At 37.5% G+C, this 14617-nt stretch overlaps 1 protein-coding gene across 1 annotated transcript in view; it reads right to left on the reverse strand.

Annotated features, from left to right (window-relative positions):
• Window positions 1-14617, reverse strand: part of LOC124605794 (85/88 kDa calcium-independent phospholipase A2-like) — a 170782-nt gene that overhangs the window by 150960 nt on the left and 5205 nt on the right. Inside the window, exon 2 of the mRNA XM_047137686.1 lies at window positions 1858-1948. Coding sequence (XP_046993642.1) covers window positions 1858-1948 — 91 coding nt within the window. The remainder of the gene's footprint in view (window positions 1-1857; window positions 1949-14617) is intronic.

The raw sequence follows: 14617 nt of genomic DNA on the forward strand, positions 1-14617 counted from the left end.
TGGAAAACCTCTAAAATACAGGCAATAATTTAATGGTATCTGAATAATATTAGCCACATCACGTGTTTAATCATCAAGACGACTCATTCTTTTAAGTACATAAATGGCACACTTTCGATACTGTGTGTGTTGGTGCAGTTTCACAGCCAAATGGAAATAATTTGTCCTATCTTTCTCCATTTTGTTCTGATCAAAACTATTTTATGATCGCTGACAGGAGTTGTTTAGACAGACGAAAATCAACAGAATTGTCTAATCAACTGAAAAAAAGCAGAAAAGTATATAGATATTGATGCGGATCTAGACTGATTACCTTAGATGCCTTCGAGGGGTGTTGTTATCACACCCTACCCTCGATTCATTTTTTCTCCTTTTCTATCCTCCCCTTCATATTATCCAGCTTGTGCTCCTTCTCCAACATACAACGTAATGCTCCCTTTCTCATTACTTTGTTATTTTATCTATTTCCAGTTATTTAAACACACCATCAATTCCATCTACTGGGACATAACCTTCACACAAAAAATTTGTGTTAAGAAGAAGTGCAAATTTTTGGGATTAGAGGGGAAGGGAACATTCTGTGGACACAATTCTGGAATTTTTTGAACAGACCTCGTAATGCATGTGGTGGAGTGACACAGTATTGAACATTACCAAGCAGTAGATTTTGATTTCACAGATGTGCACTTTTGAGCAGACTGGCTGTTTTTAATTTCACAACAGTTTTATTTATTTATTTTTAGATTTGTAAGGCTTAGTCTTTCATTCTCTTCTCCCCTTGAATCTTTCTCCACAAATATTTGCAGATATGCAGCAAGCATAGAGACATTTCCAATGCTTCCTACCTGTCATGGTCATAAGACAGAGAAAAGAAAACACTGCTACTGTTTGCGAAATGCTTCCCAGATATTTACCAGCCACATATCTTAAGGCACAATGACAAAATAATATGAGCATGGTTATGAAAACAATACTCAGTTATTATATTTATAACAGTTACTTTTTGACACCTTCTGAAAGTGGCACAGAGTTCCCAGCAATGAAATGTAGAGTTTTAAGTAACAGACACTGCACCAATAAGGCTCATTTATGACATATGAAACTTACAGTAAAAGAATATTTCCTGCTGGTGAACAACATTTTTATTTGCATACATAAAGACAAGGCTGCTTGTTTTTTATATGTCACTGATATTTGGAATTCCAATCCATTAATAAAAATAAGAGAATGTGCTAGAAAGTCTATAATATTAATACAACATATTAAAGAGAATCTATAAAGACTCAAAAGTAAAATGTAAGACTACTGGTGGTGAGTGTGACCTCAATACTGGTCTGGTAAATTAAATAATTTAAAAAACAAGCAACCTTACATTTATATGTGCGGATGGATATGTGTGTGTGTGTGTGTGTGTGTGTGTGTGTGTGTGTGTGTGTGTGTGCGCGCGAGTGTATACCTGTCCCTTTTTCCCCCTAAGCTAAGTGTTTCCGCTCCCAGGATTGGAATGCCTCCTTAACTTCTCCCTTAAAACCCACATCCTTTCGTCTTTCCCTCTCCTTCCCTCTTTCCTGATGAAGCAACTGTGGGTTGCGAAAGCTTGAAATTTGTGTGTTTTTTTATTGTGTCTATCTACCAGCACTTTCTCGTTTGGTAAGTCACAGCATTTTTTAATATATTTTTCCCATGTGGAAGGTTTCTTTCTATTATATACAACCTTACATTTACATATAAAGATAAAAATGTTTTTCATCAACTATATAAAGGTGGCAAGACATCTTCAATCTAAAATATTATCTGAACTGAAATAAACAAAATGTTCAAATGATCATGGGAAAGTTTTCACAAAATTATACTCACATCCTTGGATATCTGAATAAGATGTGGCACCTTATCCTTCAATTCCAAAAATCTAATTTCTGCAGCATTAACGTCATTTGATCTATAGAGACTGTAAAAGATAAAATTGTGAATTTTTACTAAGAAATATGGAATGTAATATGAGAAAATACAAATATCTTTTTTATACAAGGGAATACCATCAATACACAAGAGCAAAGTTTACATTAAGAGAACATGAAAAAAAAGAAAAAGAAAATAACACCTAAACTTTCTATATACAACCATCAGAAAGGGCAATCACAACCACAACTTTGACAATGCTAATTTGTGGAAATTTAAATGTCAACACTTTGAACACAGATGGATCCTGTAACACATTCTTTAACATTATGTACAACTATAGAATGTCATCACTCTGATTAATACTGCAACAACTATAGGATATCACCACTGATTAACACTCTGCAACGTTGGTAACCAAGCATTCAACATCAATCACTGACTATGTAATAACTGACTCCAAGGATGAAAATTCTTATGTTGCTTCAGATCATTCCAATTTATTGATAATTAAATGGACACCCTCGCTGCAAACAGGCGTTGATGTACTTCATTGGGGACATGTTGAAAATGTGTGCCCCGACCGGGCTAATTTCTAGCAAAGCTGCATGGTCATCCACGGTAACTGTTCTTTCAGGAACAGATACTACCATCATATATAATCATTCCAATTAGTTCTTAAAACTAAACATGGGCATAGAAAACAAAAATAAAACACACATATAGATTGCTTTTCTGTAAGCCAAAAATAGGCTGAATTTGCCACACAGATGAGCAATGAAGCATGGGAAGAAGTGTGCACAGAGACTAGGATGGTTGGGAAGCTTGCAAAGTTTCTAATGATATTTACATTCAAATTAAAAGAAGTGTTCCGAAAAGTACTAAGGGTTACTAAAGCACAAAAGAAAAGTAACTGGGTGACTAATGGAATAAGGAAACCCTCAGCAGCACAAAAACAGGCAAAATGATCCTGCATTTCAAAAATACTACCAATCAAACAAAAACATATATAGAAAATTCTTGAAAAATAAATCGCAAACAGCTGTTGTATGATCCTTTAATAGTAGTATCCGTTACACAATGTTTGAGTTGATCTTCAGGTACATCTAAACAAATGAGAATAGTACACGGGGGATTATGAAATATAAATATTTTTTAGAAATGGCAAGAATCTAGAGAGCATATAGTAAAACATCCATAAATTTATTATTCATCTTATGGGGTTGCTCTTCTTCTGTGGCCATCTTCTTCATTCCACCCAATTTGAATTTTGACTTTCATCACTAATTTGACTAATTTGTTATAACCTGATTCGGAATGATGGGTGTCCAATGTGTTCAAATTTTTCCTGTAAATGACCTAAAAATAAAAAACACATAAAGACACACACAAATATCAAGCTTTCGCAACCCACGGTTGCTTCATCAGGAAAGAGGGAAGGTGAGGGAAACATGAAAGGATGTGGGTTTTAAGGGAGAGGGTAAGGAGTCATTCCAATCCCGGGAGCAGAAAGACTTATCTGAGGGGGAAAAAGGGACAGGTATACACTCATACGCACATACATATCCATCCGCACATATACAGACACAAGTAGACATATGTAAAGGCAAAGTGTTTGGGCAGAGATTTCAGTCAAGGAGGAAGTATAGAGGCAAAGATGTTGTTGAGTGACAAGTGATGTACGAGGGGCGGCAACTTGAAATTAGCGGGGGTTGAGGCCAGGTGGGTAACGGCAAGAGAGGATATATTGTAGGGCAAGTTCCCATCTCCAGAGTTCTGATAGGTTGGTGTCAGTGGGAAGTATCCAGATAACCCAGTGTAACACTGTGCCAAGATGAGATGGGAACTTGCCCTTCAATATATCCTCTCTTCCCGTTACCCACCTGGCCTCAAACTCCCCTAATTTCAAGTTGCTGCCCCTCGTACATCACTTGTCACTCAACAACATCTTTGCCTCTATACTTCCGGCTAGACTGACATCTCTGTCCAAACTCTTTGCCTTTACATTTGTCTGCTTGTGTCTGTATATGTGGGGACACACACACACACACACACACACACACACACACACACACACACACACACACACACACCACATGCTATTCTTCCTCATTTAGGTTTACTTGAAGATTCAACTCTAACATTGTGAAAGCAGGCAGTACTATTAAAAGATGATACAACAGCTATTTGCAGTTTATTCCTCAAGAAGGCATACCTTCAGCCACTGATGCCCATATTATAAAGTTTCCCGATATACAGAAAAGTTTGACTAACTGCAAGGAAATCTCAATAAGATAAATTTATAGAAAAGGCAGAAAACAAAATAAAATTAACCCAGAATGTCACCAAACAAGAGACAAATAGAAAAAAAGACAAAACAGGTAAACATACAATTTCAGCACAATGATACAATACAGTACACCAAAAAAACAGTAAACTTTGCAAATTAATATTTCAGCAACATAGCTACCAAACTGTAACACAAATCTGATAAAATACTGCCTGTACAAACACTGGACTATGTTCCAAACACAATGATGCTGCAACGCACCACTGCAGAATAACTAAACAATGTTGATCGGAACCTAAAAAATAAAACCTTGGTAGATATACATGAAGTCCCTGTGTGCTTCTGATGGACAATATAGACACTATCAAAGACCCTTTAATGCTCATCATAAATGAATCATTCACCATAGGTGGCTTCTAAGAGGCACCAAAGCTTGCAAAGGTCCTGCCTCTACATACGAAAAGAGACCCTGAAAATACAGAAAATTATATGCTCGTCTCTTTACTGTCATTGTTTTCAAAATTAATAGAAACCATAAAAAAATACTCATGGGGTACCCAACATAGTACAATCTTCTGTGTAAAGAACAGTTTGGTTTCAGGCCTGGCAAAAAGCACACAATAAGCTACAGCTTAATTTACAAATGGTGTTCTGGAAGCACTACACAAAGGCAATCTTATAGCAGGTACCTTCCTTGGCTTTAGCAAAGCCTCTGATACAGTAGACCACACAGTTCTATTAAATAAACTGGAAGCTCTAGGTATAAGAAGGTAGCATGCAACTCGTTTTGTTCACACAAGAAAAACAGAGTGCAATAGGTATAGAGCACTCAAATAAACTCCAGTCACAGCATAAAACTCCTTTCTATCCCAGAATACATTAATATTGGAGTCTCAAAAGGAAGCGTGCTTGGCTCAATACTCTTCTCGATATACAGCAATGATTTTCTTTTTTTTTCCAGACTGTCAAACACTGTGAAACACTACTGTTTGTTGATGACAGTAACATTCTAGTCAGTGATGTATCACCAAGTGTACTAAATGAAAAAGCTGAAGAACACTCATGGATTTATGCAGGTGGGTAGACAGCAACAAATTAACCTTAAATGTAAAGAAACAACATTATTAGTTTTCACGTAAGCAGAAAACCCAAAAATAATTCTTTAAAAGTGAAAAATGAGCTCAATGAATTTTTACCAAAAACAAAATTTCAAGGGGTTCACACTGACACACAACTAAAGTGGACTGAGCATAATACTGCACTCGGAATGAGAAAAGGTTGCATGCTCTGCAATGAATTCAGTGTGTAGCAGTTCATGCATCAGAACAACATATTTTGAATATGTTTATTCTGTAATTAGAGCAGAATATACAAACAATCTTTAAGCTACAAAAAAAGAGCTGTATGAATTATGACAAAAGGTAGCAAGAAAACACACTGCACAGATTTGTTTAAATCTATGGGAATCTTGACTGTTTCAGGTAAATACATCTTGCACACATTGAGCCATAAATAGAAAGATATCAATCAGTACCCAACAAACAGATCTCCACTATAACATGGAACCAGATCCAGCCACCATTTACATCTCAGTCATAAAAACAGAACAAAAACCGAAAATAGTGTGTTGTATGATGGAATAAGAGACAAAGTCAAAAGTGTACTGCATTGTATCATTGTGCTGAAATTGTATTTGGAAACCCAGAATCTACTATGTAGGAATCAACATGGATTCCGGAAACAGCGATCGTGTGAGACCCAACTCGCTTTATTTGCTCATGAGACCCAGAAAATATTAGATACAGGCTCCCAGGTAGATGCTATTTTTCTTGACTTCCGGAAGGCGTTCGATACAGTTCCGCACTGTCGCCTGATAAACAAAGTAAGAGCCTACGGAATATAAGACCAGCTGTGTGGCTGGATTGAAGAGTTTTTAGCAAACAGAACACAGCATGTTGTTATCAATGGAGAGACGTCTACAGACGTTACAGTAACCTCTGGCGTGCCACAGGGGAGTGTTATGGGACCATTGCTTTTCACAATATATATAAATGACCTAGTAGATAGTGTCGGAAGTTCCATGCGGCTTTTCGCGGATGATGCTGTAGTATACAGAGAAGTTGCAGCATTAGAAAATTGTAGCGAAATGCAGGAAGATCTGCAGCGGATAGGCACTTGGTGCAGGGAATGGCAACTGTCCCTTAACATAGACAAATGTAATGTATTGCGAATACATAGAAAGAAGGATCCTTTATTGTATGATTATATGATAGCGGAACAAACACTGGTAGCAGTTACTTCTGTAAAATATCTGGGAGTATGCGTGCAGAACGATTTGAAGTGGAATGATCATATAAAATTAATTGTTGGTAAGGCGGGTACCAGGTTGAGATTCATTGGGAGAGTGCTTAGAAAATGTAGTCCATCAACAAAGGAGGTGGCTTACAAAACACTCATTCGACCTATACTTGAGTATTGCTCATCAGTGTGGGATCCGTACCAGGTCGGTTTGACGGAGGAGATAGAGAAGATCCAAAGAAGAGCGGCGCATTTCGTCACAGGGTTATTTGGTAACCGTGATAGCGTTACGGAGATGTTTAATAAACTCAAGTGGCAGACTCTGCAAGAGAGGCGCTCTGCATCGCGGTGTAGATTGCTCGCCAGGTTTCGAGAGGGTGCGTTTCTGGATGAGGTATCGAATATATTGCTTCCCCCTACTTACACCTCCCGAGGAGATCACGAATGTAAAATTAGAGAGATTAGAGCGCGCACGGAGGCTTTCAGACAGTCGTTCTTCCCGCGAACCATACGGGACTGGAACAGGAAAGTGCCCTCCGCCACACACCGTTGGGTGGCTTGCGGAGTATAAATGTAGATGTAGAATACCCTAAAAAATTATTTGTTAGAAACGTATTTTTATACTGTAAAGGACTACCTAAAAGATACGTCAATTTTGTAGAGAATTATGCTACTGGTTAATTAGTGCAATTAAGAGGCATTTTACAGTAAGTTCAATGGAAGAGTGAAATATTATGTATACAAATGTAATCTAGTAAGGCAAATAATGTATGGATCTATGTGGTGTAAATCCATATTTTTACGTATCTTTGTGTCTGTATTGTATGTAGTGGGTGGTTATAATTAAAGTGCAACTACTCACAGACATTCCTGTGCACTGTAACAATTATATGGAAGTGAAACTTGGTAGATATGCTTATGAGTTAATGTGGAAGCAATTTACCCTGGAAAAAAAATAGTTCCAATATTGGCCACCAGATGCAAATCTGGCACGGTGAACGCAAGAAAGACACACGGAAATGTTTCCATAAATAATGGATTTGGAACATGAAGTGGGCAGAAAAGGTCGAACAAGTGAGAAATTCATAATGTTGATTTTACTATTAACCATTGCTTACACAATTTGTTTAATATGAGCACTGGAAACATCGACGAGATGCTGCATCTGTAAAATGGCATGACCAACAGTTGCTTACAGCAAATTCCAATGGAATCTTGAGCAATGTGTTCCTGTATACTGGCCTTCAGATCATGTAGAAACCAAACATCTCCCTGATTAATGCGCTCTTTTAGATGTTCCCTGCACCAAAAGTCACTTGCATTCAGATCAGGTGATCTTGCAGGTCATGCATCTGGAAAATCTCTGGAGAGAACATGTTCGTGGAAGGTTGCATTATGCAGATCTTTCACTTGGCAAGTGACATAAGGTGTTTGTGCCATCTTGCATGAAGACGGCTGTTTCCACAAAGCTGCACTCTTCCAAAGCAGAAATCACAAGCTGTACAAGGAGGTCTCAATTGTTTACAGATGTCACAGTACAACTGACAGGCACTCTGGGGGTATTCTCGTCAAAGAAGAACAGACCAAGAACAAACATGCTTGTGAAACCACATCACACAGCCACAAAAGGTAAGTGTAATGGTTCTTCATGCACAACATTTGGTTTAACCCAAATTCAGCAGTTCTGTGTATTCACTGCACCCTGTAGCATAAAATGTGCCTTGTAACTCCATATAATGTTGCCCAGCCACATGTCATTAACATGCCAAAAACTGTTCACTCACATTAAGGCTCGTCAAATGACAGTGTGGAGGTCACACCATCCCACAAGCAGTGTACAGTGCCGGAGTTGCACCAGATGGCCACAAATGGAACTAAATTGTTTCCCAGTGTAAATCAGTTTTACGTCAATACATTAGCATGTCTATCAAGTTTCACTGCCATACATTAACTACAGCCCTATTGGATCTCTGTGGGTAGCTGCATTTTAATATAACCACTTGGTTTTGTGTGTTGACAATATCCATACAATTTATACTGTCTACAGATGAATGAATAAATAAATAAATGAGAATAAATACAGAACATGAACAACAACAACAAACAGTAATAAATGCAACCTCAAACCACTCACAGAATCACAAACAAACTGCAATCAGATTCATGTTAGACTCAATAGGAGCTAAAGGCAACAGAAAAATACAGACAACAAACATGAAACAAACAAACTAAATTACACCACAACATACACCCAGGTACATTGACAACACTAGTGGTGTAATATTACAACATATTTCATATCTGAATTGTGTAGTGCTGCATATCCAAATGAAATTATACCAAAAACATCAGTGTGAATAGCACGGCTTGCTGGAACTTCTGGAAGCAGATGATACTTCTAGACATAAATGGAAACTGCACAAAAATACTGTAAGTAATAGTCAAACTTCAATATCATACATGATAAACTGTTCTTTGATCTAAGAAGCAAACCAAAATTATAAATGTGTTTCAGCCTAGACCATTGATGATGTTTTAAATCAATAAAATGAAATGTGTATGGTAACATAAATATGCATTTCTTCAGTAGCTGCAAAGACAGATTTTAAATCCATTTCATACTTGGAATTTACTTTCTCAAGAGAACTGGTCCATCCAAGCTCACTTTGTTGGTTGGGTGGCAGAATATCCATTCAATCAGTGGAAGTATAAACCACAAGATGCTAGAAACAGATGTTTGATCATGAAAGAATGCCGCATATTAGACAAGCTTGACATCTTGTCAATCCAGACAAGACATGGCACACTAGAAAAGTCTGACATAACATTTGGTTGTTGCAAGTACCCCACAGGTTACTCACTGACAAATGTTATGCCTCATCTTCCATCCACCCTATGGACATCTCAGGGAAGAGGGTTTTCTTTTTATAGCCTTGTAATCTGGGCACTTTAGCCAAGATTCCCATTCTATGAAACATACAATGCTCTTATTGAATTGTGAATTACCAGTTTCGGTAAGCATGGTTACCATCTTCAAAAGTTGATAAAAATCTCCTATACCAGCTGTGCAAGTACTCTTTCTAAAATGCTTCGAGGTTGCGAGGGACAGGACAAGACGAGTGATGCACTGGCAAACCGAGATTAAAATCACAATATACTGAGCAATTCGCCAAGTGCTACTGTCCCATACCACACACTACTGTATACTTCAGTGCAGTCAGCATTGGTCGGAAGAGAGAATGGCACGCGAGCAGGAGCACCGCACATGAGCAGAATTCTTGTTCATCCCTGGTGTAAATGGACCAGCTGGTGGGTAGTCTATGCTATCTGCAGCTTCCTGCGAATGAACTGAGGGTTGCTCGGCAGTGTCTGCCCCCAATGGAACAGCACTGGAACAGCCTAGTTTAAGGCAGCAGTACCTGAAAACTGGTGGCCCTGACCTGGCCCCATCTTGCAAATACCATTCTCATACCCAAGCCTTGCTGACTGATTTGGGAGTGAAAAATCTTTGTATCCCCCTTCCCTATGGCAAGGACATATTTCATCTGCCTCCTCTGCTGAGTGCACTCTGCTATTACTAACATGGCCCTCAGCTTCACTGAAGTATAAAATCTCTCCCAACTGGCACTGAAGATGCTGATGACAATTTGGTGTCCTCCATGAGGATGTCATACATAAGATCTCACACAATTATACATTTTCGTAGAGGTGACGCAGCCACGCAAAAATCTCACATGGACTTGACGACATCTCCAAAAAAGTGCAAGCTAATTCCCAACAGATAACTAGGATTCTCAGTCACATATGGAATAGCTCACTGAAACAGATTAAAATATGCTATTATTAACCCATTGCATGAAACAGGGATAGGTCTGATCCCAACAACTACTGCCCAATCTCAAGTATGACAGCTTTGTCCTAAATTATTGAAAAGTAATGTATTCAAGAATAGCTTCAATTATCTGCAAAAATTAAGTACTAACAGAATTCCAGTTTGGTTTTCAGAAAGGCTTTTCAACAGAAAATGCTATATACCGGGTAATCAAGAAGTCAGTATAAATCTGAAAACTGAATAAATCAAGGAATAATGTAGATAGAGAGGTACAAATAGACACACATGCCTGGAATGACATAGGGTTTTATTAGAACCAAAAAATACAAAAGTTAAAAAAATGTCCGACAGATGGCGCTTCATCTGATCAGAATAGCAATAATTAGCATAACAAAGTAAGACAAAGCAAACATGATGTTCTTTACAGGAAATGCTCAATATGTCCACCATCATTCCTCAACAATAGCTGTAGTCGAGGAATAATGTTGTGAACAGCACTGTAAAGCATGTCCGGAGTTACGGTGAGGCATTGGCGTCGGATGTTGTTTTTCAGCATACCTAGAGATGTCGGTCGATCACGATAACTTGCGACTTTAGGTAACCCCAAAGCCAATAATCACATGGACTGAGGTCTGGGGACCTGGGAGGCCAAGCATGACGATAGTGGCGGTTAAGCACACGATCATCACCAAACGACGCGTGCAAGAGATCTTTCACACGTCTAGCAATATGGGGTGGAGCGCCATCCTGCATTTTGGTTCTAATAAAACCCCATGTCATTCCAAGCATGTGTGTCAATTTTTACCTCTCTATCTACATTATTCTGTGGTTTATTAAGTTTTCATATTTATACTGACTTTTTGCTCACCCAGTATATGCTTTCACTAATCAAATATTAAATGCTCTGAATAACCAAACATCACCAATCAGGATTTTCTGTGATCTCCAAAAGGCTTTTGAGTGTGTAAATCATGGAATTCTTCTAGGTAAGCTTCAGTATTGTGGTATGAGTGGGCCAGTATACAAATGGTTTAATTCATATTTAAATAGGAAAGTACAGAAGATTGAAATAAACAGTTCACATAATGTGCAGAAATCAGTAGATTCCTCAACCTGTGGAGGTATCAAGAATGGGGTCCCACAACATTCAATCTTGGGTTGGCTCATTGTTCTTAATATATATTAATGACTTGCCACTCTATATTCATGAAGATGCAGCTAGTTCTCTTTGCTGACGATACAAGTATAGTAATCACACTCAACAAACAAGAATTAGCTGAGGAAATTGTAAATAATGTCTTGTAGAAAATTATTACATGGTTGCCTTCAAATGGATTCCCATTAAATTTTGATAAAACACAGTATATACAGCTCTGTACAGCACATGGCATAACACCATTAATAAATAGAGTGAACAGAAGTCTAGGGCAGAATATTCCAAATTTTTGGTTGTTTGCATTAATGAGAGATTGAACTGGAAGAAACACATTGATGGTCTGCTGAAACGTTTGAGTTTTGCTACTTATACTATTACGGTTATTGCAAATTTTGGCAATAAACATATAAGTAAATTAGCTTACTATTGCCTATCTTCATTCACTGCTTTCATACGGCACCATATTTTGAGGTAATTCACCATTAAGGAACAAAGTATTCACTGCACAATAGTGTGAATCAGAATAATAGCTGGGGCCCAACCAAGATCATCTTGCAAACATTTATTTCAGAAAGCTAGAGATTTTCACAGTAGCTTCACAGTATACATTCACTTATAAAATTTGTTATTAACAACCCATGTTCATAGCTACAGCACTACAAGAAAGGTTGATCTTTGTTACTATGAGTTAAATTGAACTTTGGCACAGAAAGGTGTGAATTATGCTGCCAGAAAAATCTTTGGTCATGTACCCAATAGCATCAAAAGTCTGACAGATAGCCAACCAAAATTTAAAAACAAATTAAAAGAAAAAACTTTGAATTATGGGATGTAAAGATACCTTTCGTTAAACTGGCACATTCCATTTCATTAGGATGTGTTGTATTCACGATCTATGGAACAAGTATTAACCTAATCTAAAGTGAATACCCTCAAAATATTTAACAAGTTCTCTCTGTCTATTCAATCTGTGCCATTTAAAAAAATTTAAAATAAATTTATATGACTGGCTACAACAATCCCATGTTACAACACAACAGAGTTTTATGATATGGAAATTTCATAATAATATTTAAGATTTTAGTTGTATACAAGTTATTCTGCACGTGTAATGTGAACATTAATTTTAATACTTTGATTGCAATTATAACTTGCAATCACTGAGAAAGCCCATTCTACTGTACGCTGTCAGAGGCTAATAAAGAATCTGCATGTGTGCAAAGAGCAGCAACCTATGTCTTATTGCTGCACAGCATTCACTACAGTGTCGAGTGACAGGCTGTCTTCTAAGCAGACCAGATGGTTTTACGAACTTGATGACTCTCTCTGCTAATGTGATCTGTTACCCCAAATGCACTGTCACAATGCTCGGAGATGGTCAACTGGCTGTAAAACTTCCGGTTTGCCCTGCCAAGCACCCATCAAGCTGACCTTTCAGGCTATATTCTTTCAGGAAGGTGAAGCCAAATCAGGGAAACAGTCAGTTATGTGCACATTACTATCAACTTTTCACTAAGCAGTGTCCACAAGAACAGGCAATCAGAACTGCTGATTTAGAAATTCTACTTACTGAAAGATGTCAGCAGTGATGAAGTGTGTTCTTTGTTCTCTGTACAAAGATATTTGATGTGAGAATGAGGCTACCCATAAATCAAACTACAGCAGAGCTGGGGTGGGGGAGTTAGTGCTCTCAAAGCCCACACAGTGGTGCGTGCACTGAAACATATGATGATGAGGAGGAGGATGAGGAGGACAAATGGAAGTGGAGTTGCCTGGGAAGGTATTAGGGTCCTCTATGGCCTTAGGGTAATGCAGGAGCAGAAATAAAGAAAACATTTATTTTCAGTTGTACATGCCAACTGCTTGCAAGTCAGTAAGAGGTAAAATGGGTTTAGAGAGGAGTAAGTTGAGGAGAGAGAGGAGTAAATTGAGGAGACTACACGCAGCTGTAATTTGATGAAGGCTCTAGGCCAGCTGCTTTCTTATTAGACATTGCATTTTGTTTCACTGACAAAAGTGTCCAAAATTCTTCATTGGAAATGGTGGGCATTGCTTTGTGACTATAGTTGCAGATTCAGGTAGCAATTATGGCAATATTTTGATTATGCCACCACTGTAATGATTTTCTTCAGGGTTTGGGGAAACGGCGCAGAAAATATCAGGCTCTGTGCTGCTTTAAGTGCCTCATTTGCTTCAGCATAAGATATTCACTTTGCGAAGAGCCCTGTATACCTGATTTATTTATTCATCTTTATCCATAACTCATCATGTAAGTGACTTAAAAGGACTTTTTTTCACATAACTTTTAAAAAGTAGCTGCACCAGAATATACCCCTACATACCTTTTTGTTATTAATTCTGAAAGTAGTCATTGTATTACTATGAACTCATTCTCTTCCAGTAGATGAACATTTTGGCAGTGCACATCTACCTGAACTTTATTCTGTCAGGAAACATTTGCCTCATAATTGCTGATTCCTAATTTCTCTCTTAACACTGCCAATCGCCTAATATTACAAAATAAAAATTTTATAATAATAATAATAGATTTAATGCTAATGTTCAGTAAACATAGGCTCTAAAATGCATGTCTTCAAAGTAAACAAAGTAAAGTAGACATGTAACGAGCAAAGTAAACAAAGGAATTAAGACAACGTATACCTGAATGTACTTTTGATTGCTGATGACATCATTATTTTTCAAAAGAATGAAGATGACCTCCAAAGATCTGTATACCAACTAAATGAAATTTGCTAGAACTATAACTTTAAAATTTCTGGTAACAAAACAAAAATAACAGCATTCAGAGGAAAATATCCAGTCAAATCAAAAATTGTTTTGGATAATTCAGTTTTAGAACAAGTGTCTCAAATCTCTTATTTAGGCCGTGCTTGAAGTTTTGATTTTGGCCCTGGCAATGAGAATAAAATACACAAATTCCCAGCTGTCTGTGATAGCATTAGCAGAACATTGGGCCATAAAGTAGAAAAAGAAACAATCATCAAATTCTATAAAGTAATGGTAATTCCAGTGTTATACTATGAAAGCAAAAGCTGGGTTTGTTTTTCTTGTTTTTTTACAAGAAAAAGAAGAAAATAAAATTCAATCAGCAGAAAGAGGTTCCTAAGAAAGACGAAGGGAT

This window comes from Schistocerca americana, chromosome 3 (genome assembly GCF_021461395.2).
Source record: "Schistocerca americana isolate TAMUIC-IGC-003095 chromosome 3, iqSchAmer2.1, whole genome shotgun sequence".
NCBI classification, from domain to species: Eukaryota; Metazoa; Arthropoda; class Insecta; order Orthoptera; family Acrididae; genus Schistocerca; species Schistocerca americana.